Source organism: Manacus candei, unplaced genomic scaffold (genome assembly GCF_025592945.1).
Source record: "Manacus candei isolate 608988 ecotype Guabito, Panama unplaced genomic scaffold, ASM2559294v1 h1tg000113l, whole genome shotgun sequence".
Taxonomy (NCBI): domain Eukaryota; kingdom Metazoa; phylum Chordata; class Aves; order Passeriformes; family Pipridae; genus Manacus; species Manacus candei.
The window spans coordinates 2,144,749-2,165,896 of NW_026138161.1; the positions used below are offsets into that span (position 1 = coordinate 2,144,749).

At 41.2% G+C, this 21,148-nt stretch overlaps 1 protein-coding gene across 1 annotated transcript in view; it reads left to right on the top strand.

The window, feature by feature from the left end:
• Window positions 1-21,148, top strand: part of SYNE2 (spectrin repeat containing nuclear envelope protein 2) — a 179,798-nt gene that overhangs the window by 126,039 nt on the left and 32,611 nt on the right. The window contains exons 86-99 of the mRNA XM_051769854.1: window positions 202-357; window positions 1,244-1,393; window positions 3,691-3,867; window positions 4,795-4,928; window positions 5,398-5,602; window positions 7,534-7,713; window positions 9,127-9,255; window positions 9,792-9,946; window positions 10,289-10,436; window positions 11,584-11,678; window positions 12,948-13,182; window positions 14,627-14,821; window positions 15,592-15,717; window positions 17,657-17,812. Coding sequence (XP_051625814.1) covers window positions 202-357; window positions 1,244-1,393; window positions 3,691-3,867; window positions 4,795-4,928; window positions 5,398-5,602; window positions 7,534-7,713; window positions 9,127-9,255; window positions 9,792-9,946; window positions 10,289-10,436; window positions 11,584-11,678; window positions 12,948-13,182; window positions 14,627-14,821; window positions 15,592-15,717; window positions 17,657-17,812 — 2,241 coding nt within the window. The remainder of the gene's footprint in view (window positions 1-201; window positions 358-1,243; window positions 1,394-3,690; window positions 3,868-4,794; window positions 4,929-5,397; window positions 5,603-7,533; window positions 7,714-9,126; window positions 9,256-9,791; window positions 9,947-10,288; window positions 10,437-11,583; window positions 11,679-12,947; window positions 13,183-14,626; window positions 14,822-15,591; window positions 15,718-17,656; window positions 17,813-21,148) is intronic.

Consider the following 21,148-nt stretch of genomic DNA (forward strand, 5'->3'; position numbering starts at 1 on the left):
CACACTGCCTTGTTTCTTCCCAAGGAAAAGGTCACATCCTAAAGAACCTGCAAAACCTTTTAGCTTTTCCTTTCAAAATATTTTCTCTAAATGCTATTTTCAATGTAGATTTTGTAATCTCAGAGTTTGTCATGGAAAGCAAAGCCCTGTTTCTGCCCACCCATAGGTTCAAGGAAGTTAAAACAGTTCTGTAACTTACAGATACAAGACCTGGAACACATTTTGGAGGATATTTCTGAAAATGAGAACAAAGCACAGACTCTTCGCAAATGGCTGGAAGCTCAGAGTGATCGACTGAGATCCTTACAAACCCCAGCAAGTCTGATTTCTGCACAGAACACATTAGATGATTGCAAGGTAAAGCATTACGTGAATGATATTTTTGTAAAAACCCTATTTAACACTTCGATGAATCCAGACTAAAGAACTGCACAGATTTTAACAGAAAAAACACAAAGGAAGGTGCTATTTCCTAGCAGAATACTACAGTCTGATTTTAATTAAAGCATGTTACATTCAGGTGATAGAGCCAGATGCACTTTTAATGTGAATTGCTATTCTGGGGGTTTTTCCTCCAACTGAAGATGCCATCTGCTGTTGCTCCATGGTATTTGGAGTGTTGCACAGCAATATTGTAGATCGTATTGTGAGATTCAAAATTGTTCTCAGTTCAGCACAGCCATGGTAAAAGCTATCAATTCCATTAGTTTGAAGAGCTCTGTGGTTGAAGTGTCATGGAAACTACACAGTCCTAATTGGAAAAATAGCAACTCTCTCTACTTCTGCCCTAGAAGGTAGTCTCTCTGCACCAGCCTCAAGAATCTTGGTGTCCTTTGGTTTTGTTGTGTTTTTCTAGGCATCAGATCCCTCAAAATTAATACAGGTGTTCAGCTGCATTAATAGAAAAACTTTTTGCATCTTGAGAGGTACAAAGAGTCCTGCTTGGTAACTGAGGAATTAGCTCCTGATGATTTCCTTCCCAAGCATGATGTCCAGTGCTCAGACTGACAGTAAAGGCACTGATTATAGTTCAACCTGCAGGAGACCATCTGAGGCAGCCACTGTCACTTGGAATTCCTGTAAAACAGTTGTGTATCAGAGTTGAAATGATGGTGGCATGGCTGAAGAATTATGCAAAATTGGTTTTAAAGAAGGAATGTTTATCTAAGCTCCTCACACAGCAGGTTTTTTCCTATGATCTCATAAAAAAATCTTATTTTTCTTCCTGTTTTTTATCAATTAGGAGCTGGAAAATCAACTCACAGCTAAATCCAAAACTCTTGACGATCTCAAACAGAGTTTGGCTTCGAATGGTAGTGCAGAACAAACCCCAGAAGCTCAGTCTCTCAGGCTTGCTGAGCTGTGTGAAATGAAGGACAGCATTGTAAACCAGGTAAAAGCTTTGCCTGTTTTCAGGTTTCCTCCACTACCTGTTCTGACCACCAGTGTTATTAATCTTCTTCATGGGATGGCAGGAGCTGGTACAAAAAAGATGCAAAGTATTCCTCACTCTTAACCTTCCAAAGAACCATAATGTAAATTAATGTATTTCCAAAGTTGAGAGACAAAAATTAGTCTGATCTTGAAAGAGTTTGAATGCAGAGGGGGAAGGAACAGACCTCCATCTGCAGTTTAAGAAATTAAAGAAATAGCTATTTTTCTGTGAAGTTGAAAACTTGACTCTCTTGCTTGATCTGCTTCTCTTTCATACCCTGTGTTTGTCCCCTGTTATGTGCTGGTGGAAGCTGTCTGTTCCTACCCCATTCTAACTGCAGTTTTTCCATCTCCCAGTGACTCTTCCATCCAGTCACTGGGATGGCTGCTGCCATCTTCAAATCCTGTGCAGTTTGCAGTTTGTTCAAGGATAGTCTGGCAGATTGGTTTCCCATGCAAATTTACTCCCCAGCAGTTTGTATTTATAGTTATATTATCTTTATACTTGGAACTGATCTTTTTTTATGTGGATGTAATTGATAGGTTCAGGAAATATAATAATGAGTACATTTATAGATTTAAGTGTGTGATAATAAATAACTATATACTGTAGAGAATTATACATGATGTAGTGTTTGTGTTTAAGATTCCTTTACACTTTCTATTATAAGTGCCTTGCCTTTATTCCTCAAAACTCTGTGAAACCTGAACCCTTTTGCTTGAACTCTTCCATATAAGGTGTCAATACAGGATGGATCTGCTGCTTCTTAGTTTAGTTTTCAACAAAAATGACGTGGCTGTTTCTTACCAAGAAAGCAGGGAAATTTATGTCTGTGTACATGAAGAAAGATTGTCCTTCTGCTTTATAGCTGGGGATAGAAATTGGCAGGATTGCAACCTAGTGCTTTTTTCTTCTTGCAGTCACCATGGGTCATGTTAATTTTAGGAACTTTATGACTTAACTATCAAACTGCAGAATGTTCTTACAGCCGAGTTGTCTGTGTGTGCAAAGAAACACTTAGTGCAGGTTCCTTCCCAGGGTGACTGCTCTCAGCAGAGCCAGGCTGTGATTTCAAATATAGGGCTAAGGAGATGTGATCCCTTGATTTCAATGTCCGTAGGCTGAGCTTGAGACTGTGAGTCTGTGGCCCCAGAGACATTTCCCAAGAACGATGTCTTTCCATCTTCCTTGTGTGGGCAGTAATTAGCTACAGGCTACAAAAAGCAATTACAGATTCCTCCCACCTATACCATGATTCAAAAGAGAATAGGGATGATTAATCCATCAGCCTGTGCATGCCTGAAACTGGGATACTAGGATAAAATGATCTATGCAGTCTATTTAGGGTGAACTATAATGTAGAAAATTTTTCATCTCCCACTGTGTGGATGCATAGTCAGAACTGAAATCCGGCATCTGTCTCATGGAGACATAGTTGGTTTTTTGCCCTGTTTTCAAACTTTTCTCAAAACATCTGGTCCTGGCATGACTGGAAGTGGGTATTGAACTAGATGATGCTTTGTGTAACCAGGACCATGCCTTATGTAGTTCCTTGATACCGAAGAATAAAAATGACAGATCACGCTGCAGGAGGACTGTGGGTTTGTGTTTGCAAAGTCTAGGAGTATGTGGCAAATGGAAGCTGTGCTTGCCCCATATAGATTAGACAACTGTAATAGTAAAAGTGACATAGAAAACAGAGGATATCCATCATTTAATTGTATATGAGAACCCTGAAGTTGCTAGACTGGGATTCAGGTGGGCCTGCATTATTAGAGCACAATGGCATAAGAGGGATGACAGCTCTCCAGAGTATTGTAGCAGCGTCTTCTTCCATACAAACCAATTTCTGTTCAAATTATCTTTGAAAGGAAACTTGATCTCTGGATCAAACTATTTGCTTCCTAAGAAGATTAAGGCTCTCAGCTCCTTCCCACTTCAGGTTGATTTTGGCAGAAAGGAATAAGCAGTTCATTATTTCAGTACTTGTTACTTTTTGGCTTGTTCTGAAGTTGTGGCTGAAAGAATAGTGCTTCCTTGAACCCCAGTTAAATTTTAATTGCCTACAAATTCTTATACTTCACTCTAAATACAGTTTACTGCTTTGTTTGAAGCCTGCACAATTCCTTGTCAAGTAGGAAAATACTACAACTAGTGAAATTCTTGTTAGCAGTAAGCTTAGATTTTTAAGTAAATTTACAGGTGATCTATTGTCAAGATCCCAAGAAATAGCAACAAAAGTGTTTTGTTTGCAGGTTGCACAGTTAAAGGCCTCAATGCAGTCAATACTGGAGCAGTGGAGAGCATATGATGAAACTTATGCAGAAGTCAGCCTGATGACAACAAGATATTTGTACTGCATAGACCAGTGCAAACCTTCTGGGGAAGAAGCTTCATTGGAAGCTTTGAAGAAACAGGTCAAAACTCTCCAGGTAAATCTATTGAAGTTGTCTTATTTCTGTACTTCCTTCTATGCCTTTAGGCAGACAAACAAACACTGAAAAACAAGACAGAAAAATTTATTTGAGCAACTTTATTATCATGACATTAAAGGCAGTGGAATATTATTACATTTTTTTTACCTCTAGAGACACTGAGGACTATTTTTAGGCTTCTTACTTTGTTTAGTGCCTAAGTTCAACTTTGGTGCAATTTAGGTACCAAGGTTCAAGAAAGAAGTACAGGTCAGTCTGCCTTATTGTGGGCTAGCACTGCCTCCATTTTGGGTTGCAGAGGTCCCTTGTTCAGTCTCCTGCACGTGCTGGAAGGCATCCCTGTAGGAAGCACCAGGTCCTCATACTCCCTTGCACCACAGAGTCCAGATGGACCTGTGCTCTGCACCACCATCCCTCATGCTAATGTCTGCTCAGTCCAAATCTAATTCACACAGACAGCAGGAAGTCTGGCTGAAAATACAGCTGGCAAGGGAAAACTGTGGACATTGTTGTATGTGTTTACATAAATGTTATTCACCATTCCTGTAAAAGGTGTTGGTTCTTGGTTCATTCATTGAAAGCAAATTTGTCCCTTCGCTTGTGCTTCCTAGGGAAATGCTCTGCCATAAGGCTGTGGCATAACCTGGAAGGAGATGCCTGGGCATCAATGCAGGGACTCAGTGCAGAAACAAAGGGAACCCAAGGTCTCCTGAACGATTTTTTTTTTTTTTTTTTTTTAGCTCAGACAATTTTACCTCTCTTAGCTTCCTAATTTTTAGAAACAGGCGTTACATTTTTTGCAAACATTTTAATCTGTGCTGCAAAAGCATGGTATTATTGCTTCCCTATCCCTACCAATCTATAGGGGAAGTTATACTTAGGTTTGTTTATCTCCACAATTAATTGCAATCATCCATTCTGCAGTCTCTTCAAGATGAATCGGAGAACAGCGAAGAAAGCTGGGCCAAGCTCCAGGCTGCTGCCAGTAACCTGAAGAAGAGCTGCTCCCCATCCTTCGCAGAGATTATTGACCAGAAGTGCACAGAGGCACACACTAGGTAAGCCTGCAAAATAAGACCTCAGTTATCAGTATTTCTAAAAAAAAGAGAAGCTGCTGAGGCAGGACTTGAAGGTCTGTCAGATTTTTAAATCTATATTAATGCAACTCACCTGTCTAAGGGTTCCTGTGTGAGGAATAGAATCGCAGAATGGTTTGGGTTGGAAGGGACCTTAAAGATCATCCCATTCTAACCCATCTGCTGTGGCCAGGGACACCTTCCACTAGTCCAGGTTGCTCTGAGCCCCATCCAGGCTGGCCTTGAACACCTCCAGGGATGGGGAACTGATACCTTTTAGCTGGATACCTTTTTCTTGATGGGGTCCCATAGCACAAACTACTCCGTATCAGCAAGGCTTCCAGTAACGTGGGTGTGAATGCAAAGAAACTCCCATGGGAATTCTATGCCAAATCATATTCTGGAGGAGAACCTACTAGGAAAACACTCTTGTCCTTGGATATGTTGGCAGGTGGAACTCAGTAAACGGAGACATCACCGATCAGCTGCGGGCAGCGCAGGCGACCCTGCAGCTGTGGGAGCCCTTCGATGCTTTGTGCACTGAGACAGCAGCCAAGTTACAGCAGTACAACGAGCAGTGCACCCAGCTCTTGGATGCCCATGTGCCCGAGGAGAACATGATAGAAACCCTGGAGCAGAGGATACAGGATATGAAGGTACATTAATGCGTTTCTGCTGCCTGGCACAAAGCAAGATTTATTGTTGAGAAACAGATCAAAAGAACACCACCAGTTCAGTCAGTGGGAGAGATAAAATCTGTGGGTTTCGTCCATTAACAGGCACCTTTGTGTTTCTTTTAAACACTTTGCCCAAATCCTTGGACCAAACCACAGTTAGCACATGATGAGAAGAGAGCAGAAGGGAGTAATCATATTCCAGCTCTGCCCATTTCTGCTCTACACAAAGAATCAGATCTGTGTTGAAAGAAATCATTAAAAGAAAAATAATGTATTTTATGGGGCATTGCTTGGGAGAAGAGATAATAGCTACTAGAACAACAGCTAGGGAAAAAAATATTTTCAGAGCACAGGACCATCCTTAGGTTTTCTACAGTCTTCAAGTTGGTTTTAATTGTATTTGGTATTGTGTTTTAGCCTGGTCTCATGAGTTCACAAATTTCTGAGCTCATTAGATTATTCTAATTGCTTTTTACTTTAGGTAAATGAGATCTCATGCTGAGACCACAGAGTACATTGGACTCTCTCAGACAGCAAAGCTGTCATTAGGTTCTGACATTTTTGTTTTTTTCAAACTGCAATAAAGAAATGTAATAATCCTTATTTCAGGACAGAGCAATGATTCATCATGCTTTATGAATCTCTAGCTGTGTATTGGAAGAAGTCCAGAGTACTCCACTTTGCATATGGTCAAATAAGAGGCTTTACATTATAGGAAAAAGAACTCATGTATTTCTTTCTGTGTCATAAACAACTGACAGCAACAAAGCTTAGACCAAAACATTTTCACTTTTTTCTGATCTATTAATGGCTGTGACATAAATTCATCACTATGCTGGCAAAAAAGCATTTTGTTTTCTGAAAATTTTTGGGAAGAGTGTTGCACCTACTAAGCAAGGCATGACCACCTGAATGCCATTAGCACTGGTGTGTGTGGGTAGAACACATGGAATTTATCGTGGTTTTTTGGAAGTGGTGAGTTAGAAGAATGGGGATCAGTGATATGGCATACAAGTTACATGTATTTGAAAATACATGTCCATTAAAAAATTGTATTTTAATCCCTCTAATCTTTTCCTCTAATGTATACTAGGAAAGGTTCTGTGGAATTTTGTCACCACAATAAATAAAGTCCTATATAAAGAGTAAGAAATCAAAGTGGATTATTTTTTCAGTGGCTGAAGTGGTACTTAACAATATGATCCTTTCCAAACATAGGGGTCAGGAAGCAGAAACCATTTTGCTTTTTAGGAAAATGTGCCTGCTCTTTGCTATCAATCAGAAATCTTTGTTACTCTCAGAAAAGACACTAAAAAGACAGTGGCAAATTTCAGGGGGTTTCATGATTAAAAGTAAATTTCAGTTGTCTTGGTCAAAAAAAATCAAATACATTGAATGAGTCTAAAATTACACCCTTTGTTCTTGTATTGCCTTTAGAGTTTAATTTTATAGGATCATTTCTGTAGTAAAGGGAAACAATTAAAACCAAACCTATGGTCCTCAGTCACTAAGGGTTCCACAATACTGGTATGTTTGTAATAAAATTGTGTTTCTCATCTGCAGCATGGGCCAGTTCTTCCATCTGCTAGTGTACACCCGCTTCGGAGAGAGGGATATTCTGATTTCCCTCCCTAATTTCCTCTGGAAAATAATAGTATCCCGCTGCCTGAAGTCACTGGTGTTCCACTGAACTTTGAACTGTGCCTTTCCCAGCACTAGACTCAAAGGATGCAATTCCCATTATCCTCTGGGTAAAAGACTGAGGCTTCCACTATAGCTGAATTTGGCTCCCAAATGAGTTCAACAAAAAGAGTTTGGTTACAGCAACAAAAGATACTAAATGAAAGTGGCACATGAATGACGATCTGATTCATTTACTGACTTCTTTTTTTTTCCCCTTCTCTCATCAGAATTTACAGCATGGCCTTCAAAACATAGCAGGATGTCGTACCCAAATTTATTTGCAGGCTGATAGGATAAAACAGCAGGCTGGGACAGCTGCTGAAGCCATTCTGGTGGAGAAGCTGCAGCCTTTCCAGAGAGCCACCTATTTGGAAAAGATGCTGCAGAGGAAGTTGGATGAACTTCAGGTGCTTTGTTTTTAATATTAAATTAGCTGTCAGTGTGGAACAACTTCTTACCTAGAGCCCTGTGTGAGCTACATTGGAGCCCTGTAGTTCTTGAATTGTGATTTCAATAAAATAAAAAAAACTTGACAGCATAATCAACTATGTTAGGAAGTAATACATGAAGCCAGAGGGACAGGTGAAGGAAGGATTGCTCTAACAAACCTTTGCAAGTGGGCCAAGCAGTGCAGGACCCTCAGATGATTAAAGATTAGGAAACATATTTTTATTCTATGAACATTGGAGTTAGTTGTGAACTTCCTCAGCTCTGCCTAGGAAAAAAACTAAGGACTTCAGTTTGCTTTGATAACAGTGCATGTAATGAACATAAAACCAAACAGAAAACTGTGGCCATTTGATGTAATTTGGAAGACCAGATTCACATCCCTGTTCAGGAAGAGTGGGGAGGGAACTGAACCCAGGTTTCCCCACATGATGTCTGTTCTGAGAAGTGCAGAACTGACTTCTCCTCTGTGCAGATATTCCTGAGAAAACTTCCAAGCAAATGTACTGGTGGACATCTGCTGATGTAAAACTACTCTGTTCCTGTGAAAAAGTCTGATTTCAATAATTGTTCTGTTCTAAAGTAAACCCAAATTCATCGAGAAATTTTAAACCAGCTCTATTTATGATTCCATCTCCCAGCACAGTTCAATGGCTGGAAGCCAGATATCTTTGTGAAGATAACAGATTTCTCATATTCCCTGTGAACTTCTCGCTGCATGAAAAATTTCATTTCTGGGTAGTCATTTTCTTTGATGTAACCTTGTAGTATTACCACAGAAATCTCTCCCTGCACCAGTTTTTGCCATTCATTCCTTATAAAAGTGTTGCTGTCTAAGTGTTCTCAGAGATTTGAAGTTTAATTCTTGCCAAGAAAGAAAAAAATTTACCAGTGGTGTTCTCTCTGATGCATAGAAACCAAACTAGAGAGTAAAACTGAATTCCAGCCCTAGTTATTTCACCACAGAGCTCATGGAATCTGCACAGTCTTGGCTGCAGGGACATGGGAGCAGGCCCTGTGTGTGGCTCACTTTCACAAGTTTCTCCCCTTTGATAAGCTGAGTTTTTACTTTCCAATTTCCCAATAAATCAAACAGCCCAAAGCTACAAAAGATGTCTCAGAATCCCTATTCCTTCCAGATAGTTATGAATCTCTCAGGACTGAGATTCAGTTTCTCGTTCTCTGCTTTGGCTTACATTTTCCCCTTATTCAGTGGAAAAATTGAATAAATTTCAATAAGAGAGCTATAAATACATTAGAATTTGGATTTAACATCTGTTTGTTTTCCTGATAATACTGCTTATTGCTCCTTTTTGTATTCTGAATAAGTGCATTAAATAGTAATTAACATAAATTTGCAATATTCACCCTAGTTCAATCTTCTACAACTGGAGGATTTCAACAACTGCCTTGATACCCTGGAGGGTCGTGTCAAGAATTGCACAGACGCCTTTGATAGCCTCTGTCTAGAGGAAGGAACAGACAACTCAGAATTGCTCATGGTATGTTGCATTCCCAAGTACAAAAAGGTGTTACTCAGCTCCCGCCTACTTCAGGATGCTCTCTGTGACCTGAGTATCACATTACAGCACTTCCCTCAGAGTATCTGTAATTTACCCAAAACACAAAAAGCAGTGATTTAAGTTTAAAAACTCCAGATCTGCAGTGTAGGCCAAATGCCTGCATGGAAGGGAGGAAAATCACGTAGATTTGGGGTGGACAGAAGATCTTTTTCCCCAGCTTTGTTCTGGACCTGCCCTGTTGCCCTCGATGGAGGATACAAAGTAAATCTGCAAGCACCACATCTTGAGTATCTGTTCAGTGCTGTTGGAAAAGCGAGCCCTGTGTAAAAGAATTATGACTTTTTTTGTTTGCTATATTCTTTGAAGTTGACATAGAAATTCTGGGTTTTTTTGGGTTAGTGTTTTGGATGTATAACACTCAGATCTTTCCTACAGAAGAGGTTAGGCTTCTGTATTTCTTTGAAATGAAAGAAAGGCAGTATTTTTTTGCAGTTAATTAATTTTTTTACTTCCAGAATCACACACTGGAGCTTGCTGCACTTTCTCCAAGCATAGAGAGTTTGAATGAAGCAAGCATTAAGCTGCCACTCAGTGACTTCACCCTGAAGAAAATGCAAAGCCTAACTCGGCTGTGGAGTCAGAAAACAGCAGCTGCTCTGGAATGTTGCAGGTCTGAAATGCAAACAAAAAATCACTTCTAACAATTTCCTTTTCTGTGAGAAAAATCAAAACTTGAGGTAGAGCATGGGAAATCTGTTCTCATCTTTCTCTGGGGCTTTCCAAGTTGAATTCTGCACTTGCCATTTACTCAATTAATCAGTGGCTACTTGTGTTGTATTCCAAGTCATTTAAAGGAAAAATCTGAATGATCATAGAGAAAGAAGGTAGCAAAGTGCCAAGTGAACCCCCCACTATTTTAGTATTATTAGCCAGTACATTAGACCATATGCAAACATATCCAGACAAACAGCCACCAACACAACAGTTTCTGATTATTCATTTTGTTTTACAGTATGCTCGAGGGAACCCAAAATGATGAAAAGAAATTCTTTCAGAAATGTGAAAAATGGATGAAATTCCTGGAAAAAATGAAAGAGGCCTTAAAAACAGATATTCCAGGACAGTTTGAAGAACTGCAAGAGCAACAGAGAGTATATGAGGTAAAGCTAACTCTAAAAATGGAAGCAGCATCTTGCGTGGTGAAGGTGGGGGGAAATCACTAGAAAATGCTATGCCTTTTGAAATCAGGTCTGGGCAGAGTTGTACAGAGCATTTCATTCTTGAAATGCTTATTCAGAGGAAACCTCTGAGATGTGGAAATCCTTTTCCAAAATGGATGGATCCCTTTTTGCAGAGATCAGATTTCTAGGAGCGCATCTTCAAGTGTTGCATCGTGGAAGTCCTAGATTTCTCCAACTTTGAGGTGTAATTGTCTGTCTGCCTGTCCAGAGCACTGAAACCTGTGGCAACTAGCTAGGCAGTATGCTGGAGATCTGGCAGGAGTCTTACCAGTTTCTGGAAGAGCTGAATTTTAAACAAAATGTTTTCACAGCATATTTCCATTTTGACCAGTTGTTAGATTTTGGTGGAAATCTGTTTCACTGGCATTTTCCCAAACACTTGATATTTGTTACAAAGAGACAGTGCTTCACATGTGTATGACAGTATCTGTTCAGAGGAGAAGGCACGTTGCATTATTCTAGCAATGGAAAAATAACCAAAATAGAGAAAATAAAATTATTTGTTAAATGCTAAATATCATGAGCCATTAGGGTGAGCCTTGTTCTGCCACAGTGGGCCACAACCTCATACTACCCTGAGTGCTGGGGCTATTTCCACAGGATGTTAAGTGTCTGCATGTTCATTGGGGTCCAGAGAAAGTTATTTTCTCTTTTACTTAGACCTCTCCAAACCAATTCATTCATTGCAATGAAATAATTTATAGAAAAAACTTCTGCTCATTGTTTTAAAGAGTAAATTCACCCTTAAGTGTAGCCTTTTTATACCTTTTCTATGGACTTCTGTCTAGATTGCATTTCTCATTAATGAATCCAACAAACTTTAGGTTTCACATTGTCTGTATCATACAGCTTGTAGTGGGTTCTGCTATCACATATATGCAAATTCCTCCTGGTATCCAAAGAGTGTGAAATCTTTTAGGGTGCATTTGACACTAGCACTTGAAAATAACAGTTTTCAGCATTTGCAATGAAATAAATCCCGTCACTCTAGAGGAGCCAGAAGCAGCTTTCATTGCAAAGGTTGTTAAGTGAATAGTTAAAACTGCTGTTCTCATGGTATTTTCAGATGCTGCAAACTGAGATTTCCATAAATCAGCAGACATTTAATTCCATCATAGAAAAAGTTCTACTCTCCTTGGAGTCCGGAGAAGCAGAGAAAAGGTAATCCATTTGTTTTGCTCCCTAAAATCTTGGTAACTCAGTGAATATGCTGTCTTCCTTGGGGTTGGTATTGAATCTTTGCTCTCGTGAGGACATAAACCCAAATTCTTGGCTGGGTTCACTCTTTAAATAACCTCCTGACATATTTTGCAAAAATGTGAGGAGGTGCAATAAGAAGGAAACACGAGTGCCCTGGCCAGACTGGGATACTGGTATTTGGGATACTAACTGGCTGTTCTGCCTAACAAACATAATTGCTCCTGAACAGGAGGCTTTTGTTGTGTAATTGTGGTTGAGAAGCTGCCTTCTTACAGAAGGTAATGAGGGTGCTGCATATGAAGGATCCTTTCCTTCTTCCTAGACCTCTGTACTTTTCAAAGTGCAGAGGTGTGGACTATCCACTCTGCCCCTGGCACACATGACGAGTCATTGGCCACGAAATCCAAAACATATGGTAGCTAAACCTGTTTTTTATCAATATGATCTTATACTTTCCTCTGAATCAGTGTGGCATGAGAAACAGCAAGTAATACTTGTGAGCAGAGGTTCAGCTGCCTCAGGTGTTTGCTGTGAACACATTCCCCTCTCTGCCAGAGCTTGCTGCTCCCAGAGAATTGGCAGGACAGCGTATGTGCTCCCCTCAGCCCCTAATGAAGTCCATAGCTTGGCTTAAAGCTGCCAGGGAAGGTAGGGCTCAGCTAAGCCAAGCCAGTCTGCTGGATTTTTGTGTTGGAGCTACCCCCACAAACACAGGGGTTTGTATAAGAGGCAGTCAGGGGCTATGGCCTCTTGCAGAGGAGCAGAATTGATAGATGGGGTTGTCTTAATCAACCAGCTAGATCTGCTGGATTATTTAGCCGTGTTGTATAAGAGGACCAAAAAACTGTTTAAGTAGGTTCCATAACACCACAATTTGCAATTGTGCAGATCAATTTTGCAGCATAATCAGTGACCTTGTCTCACTTGCATTGACCTTCTTCTTCAGAGAAGTATTTAGTGCATAATGTGTCTGATTGCTGTGTATGTTGCTATACCACAATTGCAAGATTGACTTGCCTTATCCATTCTTGTATCATGTAAAAGGTTTTTTTTGGATTGCTTAAAATATGTAATACAGAGAGCAGGGCTGAGCTTAGGCCTGCATAGAGCTTTTTGCATTTTTGGGTATTATAATTGGAAAACAACTTTGCAAATGGAAATCATCACAATTATTGTAATATGCAGCCTTGAGATCAAAATGAATTAAGACTCAACACTTGTTATTTTCAGGACAGAGTTTATTTCCAAGCTCACCTTGCTGAAAGAGCAGTGGCAGAATGTTATCCGGATGGTTCAGCAGAGGAAGAAAGATATTGATGGACTCGTGAGCCAGTGGCAGCTCTTCAAGAGTTCCCTTCAGAGTCTCAACAGATTCCTTGATGATACCAACAGCTTCCTCACAGCTGTGAAGAGCCAGGACTGTTATAGCCTTTACCAGCTTAGAAATGTAATTCATGATTTCAAGGTACTGTATTTATTTCTCATAAATCTAAAATACATGGGTTTTTTCCTCAGCCTGAAACAACTTCAGTCCAGTAAGGTAAAAAGCTTTAAAATCACATGCCTTTTTGGGGGAAAAATGGTTGCTGACACTTTTTCTCTAAGCTGAGCACAGTTGAGAAAATATTGACATTGTCAAAGGCTCATTATACTAGGAAACTTCTTGGTCAACATTAACATTTAGTAGCCTTGTTTGCTAAAAATCTTACTGGTATGAAAAGGGAAATGCAGGGTGCCAGAAGATTAGACAAACCCTGGTCAGTGGGTAACCTCTAGGACTATGTACGTCTTACTGACATGACTGCTGAATTCAGGCCCTTTAGTTTGCCTGAAGGAAGAAGGCACATATGTGTCAGGAGAGGCCCTATAGGTCCTGTGTGTGCAGGGATGGGCAGGAGATGCCAGGAGCAGAGGATAAAGCACTTGCAAGGGGGTCTGTCCTTGGAACCATCAGTCCAGGATGCACAGACCTGGGCAGCAGTCCTTCAGGGTGGTGAGTTCTGCATTTCACATGTGGTGGAAAAAAATACTTTCCTTTGTTAATTTTGGATATTTTGGTTTTCCATTTAACTGTGCACCTCCTTATTCTATAGGAAAGTAAAAACGAGCAGCAGTTGTTCAAAATTGCTTAAGGCAATCCAAAACCTTTCAAAAACATATTACTGAACGCCATTTGCACAATCCAAGATTTATATTGTGTACCCACACACCTAATGTTGATGAATTAACACATTACCAGTATTCCATTTGGTGCTTGCCTTGTTTATTTCATCTTTATTTTTACCTGCTGTGTACAGATGATTTCCAGTAGATTTTACAAGTTAATGCTCATGCTTTTCCTTAGTGAGAAAAGCCAGAAAGTCTTCTCCCTCCTACTCCAAATTGCCCTTTCCCTCCTGCTGCTGTTCTACAAAGCAGAAAGAAACAATGATCATATCTCCTTGTGTTACCAATTGTTTATAGGCAAATTTGTTATAGGCAAATTATTATTATTGCTGGCTTACTTCACTTGGATATGTCATGATTAACAGAGCTGTTATCTCTGAAAAAGTTTGTCTAAGTTGTTGATGGTAGAGCTGCTAACAGAACTTAACCTGGCTTTTTGTTCTGAGTAACTCATACAACTGCATTTCCATCTTTTTGTAACTGCTGTTCTTCTACCCTATAGATTCAGTCTGTGAAAAGCTATTGTAGAGTTTTATAAATCAAAATATCAGAGAGAATATGATTTTTCTGAAATTAAGGAAGCAGATAGGAGAAGATCTATTCACTACTCTCTCGTGAATATGAACAAAGTAGTGCCTTGAAACTCCTTTTGTGTGAGGCATCTTCCCAAGTGAAATATCAGGAACACGTTTCTGTCACTTCCTAAGAACAGCTTAGAAACTAATTTTGTTTTTCTTTCAAAGAGTAAGACAGTGATTCTTCAGAGGTGGCAGGCCGTGTACACCTTAGTCATCGACGTCGGGGAGAAGTTGCGCGCCGTCTCCAGTCCTGAGACCAGCGCTGCTCTCCAGGAGGAGCTCAGCCAGTTGCAGCAGAGTTGGGGGAAAACCCAGGCCCTGCTGGAGAAGAAGAAGATGCAGTTCAGCGGCACCCTACAGGTACATGGTGCCCTCCCCACCTGCTCCTCTGCTGTTGGGTCTCGAGAGCTTCCCTGTCCAACCGTCTCCAGGGCTGAGCTCTGCAGCAACAAGGCACATGCTCAGCTGCTGCTCACCCAGAGGGGCTCTGAGGGAAGTGCCTGTCTGTGTCATCAGAGCTTGTGGGAAGCCAAAACTGTGGTCCCCTGATTCTCCAAAAAAAATTGAGTCAGCATCCATTTGTTGCTACAATGGATGTTCCTGCTCTGATTGTTTTCATGATCCCCATGGCCCGGAGCTTGCTCCTGGTTTGGGCTGTGAAGCCTGAGCTAATATTTAGCTTAGAGAGAGTTAGTGTGACTTGTTGCTCCTCATATTGCACCTCTAAAGAGAAGGGTCAGTCATGTTTATCTCCTCAGAGCAATGAATTTGCTTTCCTGGTTAGGTAGCACATAGATATGTCTGAAAATTGAATACTGTCATTGATACAATCCCCAGTCCAGAAACTATGCTTGGGTTGAACAATCCAAGCCTCTCGGATTGAACAAAACAAAATGAGCAGAAATGCTCTGTAAGGCAAGCCTTAAATATCAGAGGCTTCAAGTTCTGTAAATCCAAGCACCAAATCTTTGTGGGTGGTACTATGTATCAAGAAAGAAAATTAAAAATAACAGAGCACATGATTCATTACTTCAGTGTTGGAGATGCTATTTTGTAACATATCCATGTGGTTCAACATGTCATGATAAAGTATCCTCACTCTTTATACTTCCTTGGGTGTCCTTGAGCAGACGTGTGACCGCTTTGAAAAGCAAACCAAGGAATTGGAAAGCAGACTGCGAGAGCTGAAGGAGAAAGTAAAAGATCCACTCCCTGTTGAACACGAAGAGCTCCACAAAGCCAAGGAACACATTAAGGTATGAACAGCCATATTGTATTTAAATAGATACAGTCTTTGCACACCACCTGCTCCCTGTAAAATCAGTTTTCCCTCTTACCTGATCTTCAGTGACACTGAATTTCTCTCTTTTACACCATCCTGATTGCTGACAATCTGCAAAGTCCAGTTGACCAAGAAGACTGCAAGGGATAGTAGTAGTAGTGTTTGGATTTTTTTTTTCCTGCTTCTGCTCCCTTTACAGTCTGAATTTATAAAATTAGTAGTTTCTTTAAAAAAGGGGGAAAAACTTCCTTGTCTTAGCTCAACTGGCTGCTATCCCTATGACTGAATCTCCCTTTTTGTTTTCCAGTCCATTTTGGACAGGGAGCTCCTCAGGCAAGAGGCCTTGTAAGTCTGCAAAGCACCACACACACCTGCAGGATCTGGGAATAATTACAGAGAAGGAAAATTAAGAGTAAGGGAGTGGCAAAATCCCTTGCAGCCCATAGTGCACCATGAAAGTTAAATGGAGTGAAAAGCTTTTCCAAGGGATAGGAGACATTTGTCTGGACTGGTCAGTCTTTCATCATCCTTTTATGAAGTGAATTGTTGACCTATGTAGTGGGAACAAATAAGCTTATTAATGAGCCAAGGCTTTGAACTCATTATCAGCTGTCTGAAATCTTCTTTGTGAGTGCTGGCTGCCTTTCCCACGGCAGCAGTCTTGCTGTAGCCCTGAATTATCTGTGAGAGGACAGCACACAGCTCCTGCCTCTTGTTCCAGTAAGAGAAATTCAGCCGCAGAGGCATCAGGGTCAGACAGTGCCAGTGCAGATGCTGCTCTCAGGTGTCACAGTTGAGTAAAATTAAGTACCAAAGTGGCATGGGGGAAAAGGGACCTTCTTTCCTCTCCCTGCTTTTCACTTTTATATGGAATAAAGCTATTTTTCTGTCAGGCCTGGACCTGATATGAGGCTAGTGAAGTCGCATGAAATTCCACAGCTTCATTAATACAGGGATTTGCCCCTTGTTAGGATACATAAATACACGTGTGCACATTTGTAGGGAGTAATTTATTGTGAGCCTAAGTAAATTTTAGTCTCAGGTGTGTTTGTTTGGTTTTTTTCTCTAGTGTTGAAGCTGGGTCCAAGACCTGTGAAAATCCTCACAGGGCTCAGAGCCAGCACACTTCTGATACAAACACTCACAGGTTTTTTTTTTCCCCTTTAAAAAGAGACAAATTGGATTCTCTGTAAGAGATTTTTTTCTTAGATGAGCAAGTGACACTTCCAGCAGCCTCTTTGCAAATTGGGACCTAGGACCTTGCATGTTGAGTCTCATTTCCCAGCTGCACGCAGTGGTGCCTCTGCTTTTTAGGTGACAATTTTAACACTCTTAAGGAAAATGTGTAACTTCATTATAAAGAGCAAGGGAAGTTAGGGGAGCAAAGCAGAAGAGACAGCACGTCTGTGTGAACGAGCAATTTAAAAGCTCCACATTCCTGACAAATCTGAGGAAGTGCCTGTGAAATCATTCATTAGAGAAGGGAACTGATTTTATTTTTTTAGCATTTAAATAAATAACCTGAAATTGGAGCAAATGCAGATGGAAAGCGACTTGCCCAAAATAATTATAATAGAAACAAAAAAAAAGGAAACTCCAAAGAAGTGGGCATGTTTCAGCCTGGGTGTGAAATGCCCAAGGCTGCCCTGGAGCGTGGGGAGTTGCAGGGGCCAGGCTGCACTCCGGCACTTTTGGATGCAGCGGTGGTACCAGTGGAGCACATCCCGGGGCTCCAGTGGGGCTCCAGTGGGCTCAGGGAGACCCGGACCAGCCCAGCCCTGCTGGAGAGCACAGCACAGGCAGCTGCACATTCCCTGCTCTCCTCCCCCACAGGCCAGGCAAGGGATTAGCGAGCAGGTTTGGAAAGCCGAGGAGCTTAGTGCCAAGGCTTGTGCTGGTGCATTTCCATGCAGGAGCTGGAGCAGTCGCTGGCAGACTGGGCCCACGACATGAAGGAGCTGCAGGCCATGAAGGTGGAGCTGGCACACCTCATCCTCACCGAGGACATGATGGTGCTCAAGGAGCAAGTGGAACACTTGCACAGGCAGTGGGAAGAGCTCTGCTTGCGAGTAAGTCTTCACCTCCTCCGGGGGTTTATAGCGGGATGTGTATCCATGTGGCCCGGCAGGAAAGGGGGGAGCAGGTCAGCAGATGGGGTTTCCCTTGGGTTTGGCTCACTTTTGCAGTTTTGGGTGGGAATGGGGCTTCTCCTGGTGCAGCTGACCCGGGCTGGAGTTTGCCCTTTGTGTCCTGGACACAGACTGCTGAGATTTTTGTTGCAAACCCTTTGTAACTAGTGAGTGCCGAACTGCACAGAGCCCAGATGCAGCTGTTTACTGGAAAAGGTGCCTTTGTTCTGGGCTGCCAAAGGGAGGGAGGGAGGGCTGGGGGGAGGGATGAGCACAGGAATTGCCTGAGGACATGGAGCAGGGAAAGGAAGGGGGAAGTGAAAACAAAATGCCAGGAGACTTGATAAAGAAAAATATGTTGAAATGGGTTTAAACCCATTAAGAACGGACTTGTCTTTTCTGTAGCAGTAAAATACTGTGAAATATTTGCATTTTTTGTGGCTTGTTGCTGTATTACACTTAATTTAGTGTTGCATGTGAAATTGCTGGGGAGCATTTACAGCAAAGTCACATGAACTTGATTCATTAGGTTATTATGCAGTTTGAATGTGTTTACTTTACCCTCTTAACAGGATTGGAAGAAGTAAAATAATTTGGGGTCTTACGTTACTCTGAGTGGCTCTACACACCAGCAAGCGAAACTCTTGCCTCTCTTTACTCACAACTCTCTAGCTTTTATTTTACAGTTTGTAAAGAAGTATCAAAGCAAGTTAGTATTTTGTTTCTAACTCTTACTCAGGCAAAGGTAAAGCAATCTTGGTGGGGATATTGCCAGAGTAATGAACGGCTATGCTTATTTCACAAACTGTGCTGTGATGAAATAGTTATTTGGGTTAATTTTTTGCATTGCAACGAGAAAGAAGAATTGAGTATCTTTACCTTAAATAGGATGGTTACTCTACAACCAGTGTTTTCTCTGTTATTGCTTCTGAACTCTGAAAATAATTCCAGAGACATCTTCCCCCTTCCTGAGAAATAAGGGCCATTATTTTTAAATCAAAATGCCTGAACCATTTTCTTAATGGGAATCTGTAGTTAAGCATATAAATGCAAGAACTTTTATGTTTTTCATTTTTTGGTGAGCTGCTGAAGCCTGCTGTCCCCACTGTGGTGAATAGCCCTGAAAATTAAGCTTTTTTTTTTTATGTACCCTACTTCAGTCTATCCAAGTGGTAATTTCCTGCAGTAATTTAAGTTCAGATTTTATTTGAAATTTCCATTTTAATTTCCTGAGGGAACAATGTTTAGCTCAGTCCATCTTGGAGAGAGGAGAGAGGTGACATTAATGTGACTGTGTTAAGCACACAGAATGCATAGTGGGAGGAATCTGTTCGGGGCTGTAGTGGAGGGAGGCACTGAAATGTTTGCACAGCCCTAATGAGCCTCCAGAGAGCTGGCACTGATGCTCAGCGCCTGACACCAGGGCAGGAAAGCAGACTGCCGGCTCTGCTGTTAGCACAACTGCTTTGTTTTGGCTTACAAATGAGAGTCAAGATGTATTGTGTGAAGAAAAGTCTGCAGAATAAATGCAGAGAGGTGAAAGAGCGACGCCACCACAGCTGTCACTGCCACAGCAGCAGGACAGTCAGATGCCTGTGCTCGGCTGGGCACGGACACAACACACAGAGGGAGCAGATGCACTCAAGGGATTAGCGTTTGCAGAGCTGCCCTTGCAAGGTGCATGTAGGTCACAGATTTAACTATTCACATCAGCAAGCAGAGCATCCCATCCTGATGAACGCCAGAGTACGGGTTGGGCCTGGGCCTTGATATTCCTTTAGGCTCCCTTGGGAATGCACATCATGCTGTGGATGCAAAATGGAGATGGTACCAGGGCAGCTGGTCCAAGGAGAAAGTGCTCAAAGCAGTGGATTGAAGGGCTCATGTTCCTAGAAGCTTGTCTGTGATTTTTTGGGTCATTCCTGTTATACCCACAGTCTGTATTGCTTAGCCAGATAAAAGCTGCTTCTTGTTCTCAAAATCCTGCCTTGCCCCTGTGCTTAGCAGGCAAAAATGGAGTCAGGATCATGTCAGGATTTAATGATGTCTTTACACACATGCATAACCTGTTCTTAGGCTGACCAGGTTAACTCTCCACACATGAGATGTTGCAAGTCATAGAGGAAGGATGAGGGGTTTACCCTTCATACCTCTGAGGCTGACAGTACAAGGGAGCATCCCAGAGCAGAGACCCCCTTAGAGAGTTTCTGAGGTCCCTGGCATTTCCAGACTTCTTCCGATGGAGAACTTTGGAGACCGTTTCCCTGTGTCTCAAGACAGTGCTTTCAGCCTCATCTCTTTGCTTAAATCATCATGAAGGATTCAGAAATCACTTCCACCTCTCCATCCCCTTGTTAAAAAAAGTCAGAATTTAAAGGACAAAAGCAATATGTTGGGTGAGGGCTTGCTGCCTTCTCTTTTGATCCTGGTGTTACGTGGAGCTGGTCTTGCTTCCACACTGAACACTTAAACTTCCTCTGGGGTACAAAATAGTGTTAGAAGTTAGTTTATAAGAATCAGTAATGGAATTTTGAGGAGTCATGCTGTATAAGGTGCATGTGAGATGTGAAGAGGGAGTGTTTCCTACCATGGGGTGATATTTAGAGTGGCCATTCGCAGCCAAGACAAGCAAAATGTGATGTTCAGTCTTTAGACAAAGTTTATTGGTGAGGGGTTGTTTCTCCTGTTTCAGTAGAACCTGTACTTTTTTTCCCCTTCCTTTGCTCCATATATCTTAGTACAGGAATCCACAGAAGTAGATAAATGAATACAAATACATATTTAAGATCCCTAGGCTAGAAACACATACTATTAGCTAGAATAAGAGTGACCCTGCTTCTTTCTGAGATATTGGAGCAGTGGTAATAGCTCTGCTGGTTTAGGCAGTATCAGACCTTAATTTCTCTGTCTAGACAATTTGTTTATCAGTCCTGACAAATGTAATTTTGATGGGGGAAAAAATCCATAGTTTTCAATGAAAAGGATAGATTCTTGATGCTAATTTTTTTGGAAGTTCTCCAAGAACTGGTGAGCGAATGGAAAGAAGAGAGGGAGACATATAGAGATAAAATGATTCCAGTCAGGAGTTGCACAGTTTCTCTTACAGTGGCAGAAAAACAAGAACTTACCAAGGTGTTATTTCTCTTGTGTTATGTATAAGGCCATACTAAACAGTATGTAGTAATTAAATATTTTATATTCCTTTTTTGTTTGGCATTTTCAGGTTTTCACCGAGTAACATTTTAAATTATTATATAAGCACATTATTTATAAAAC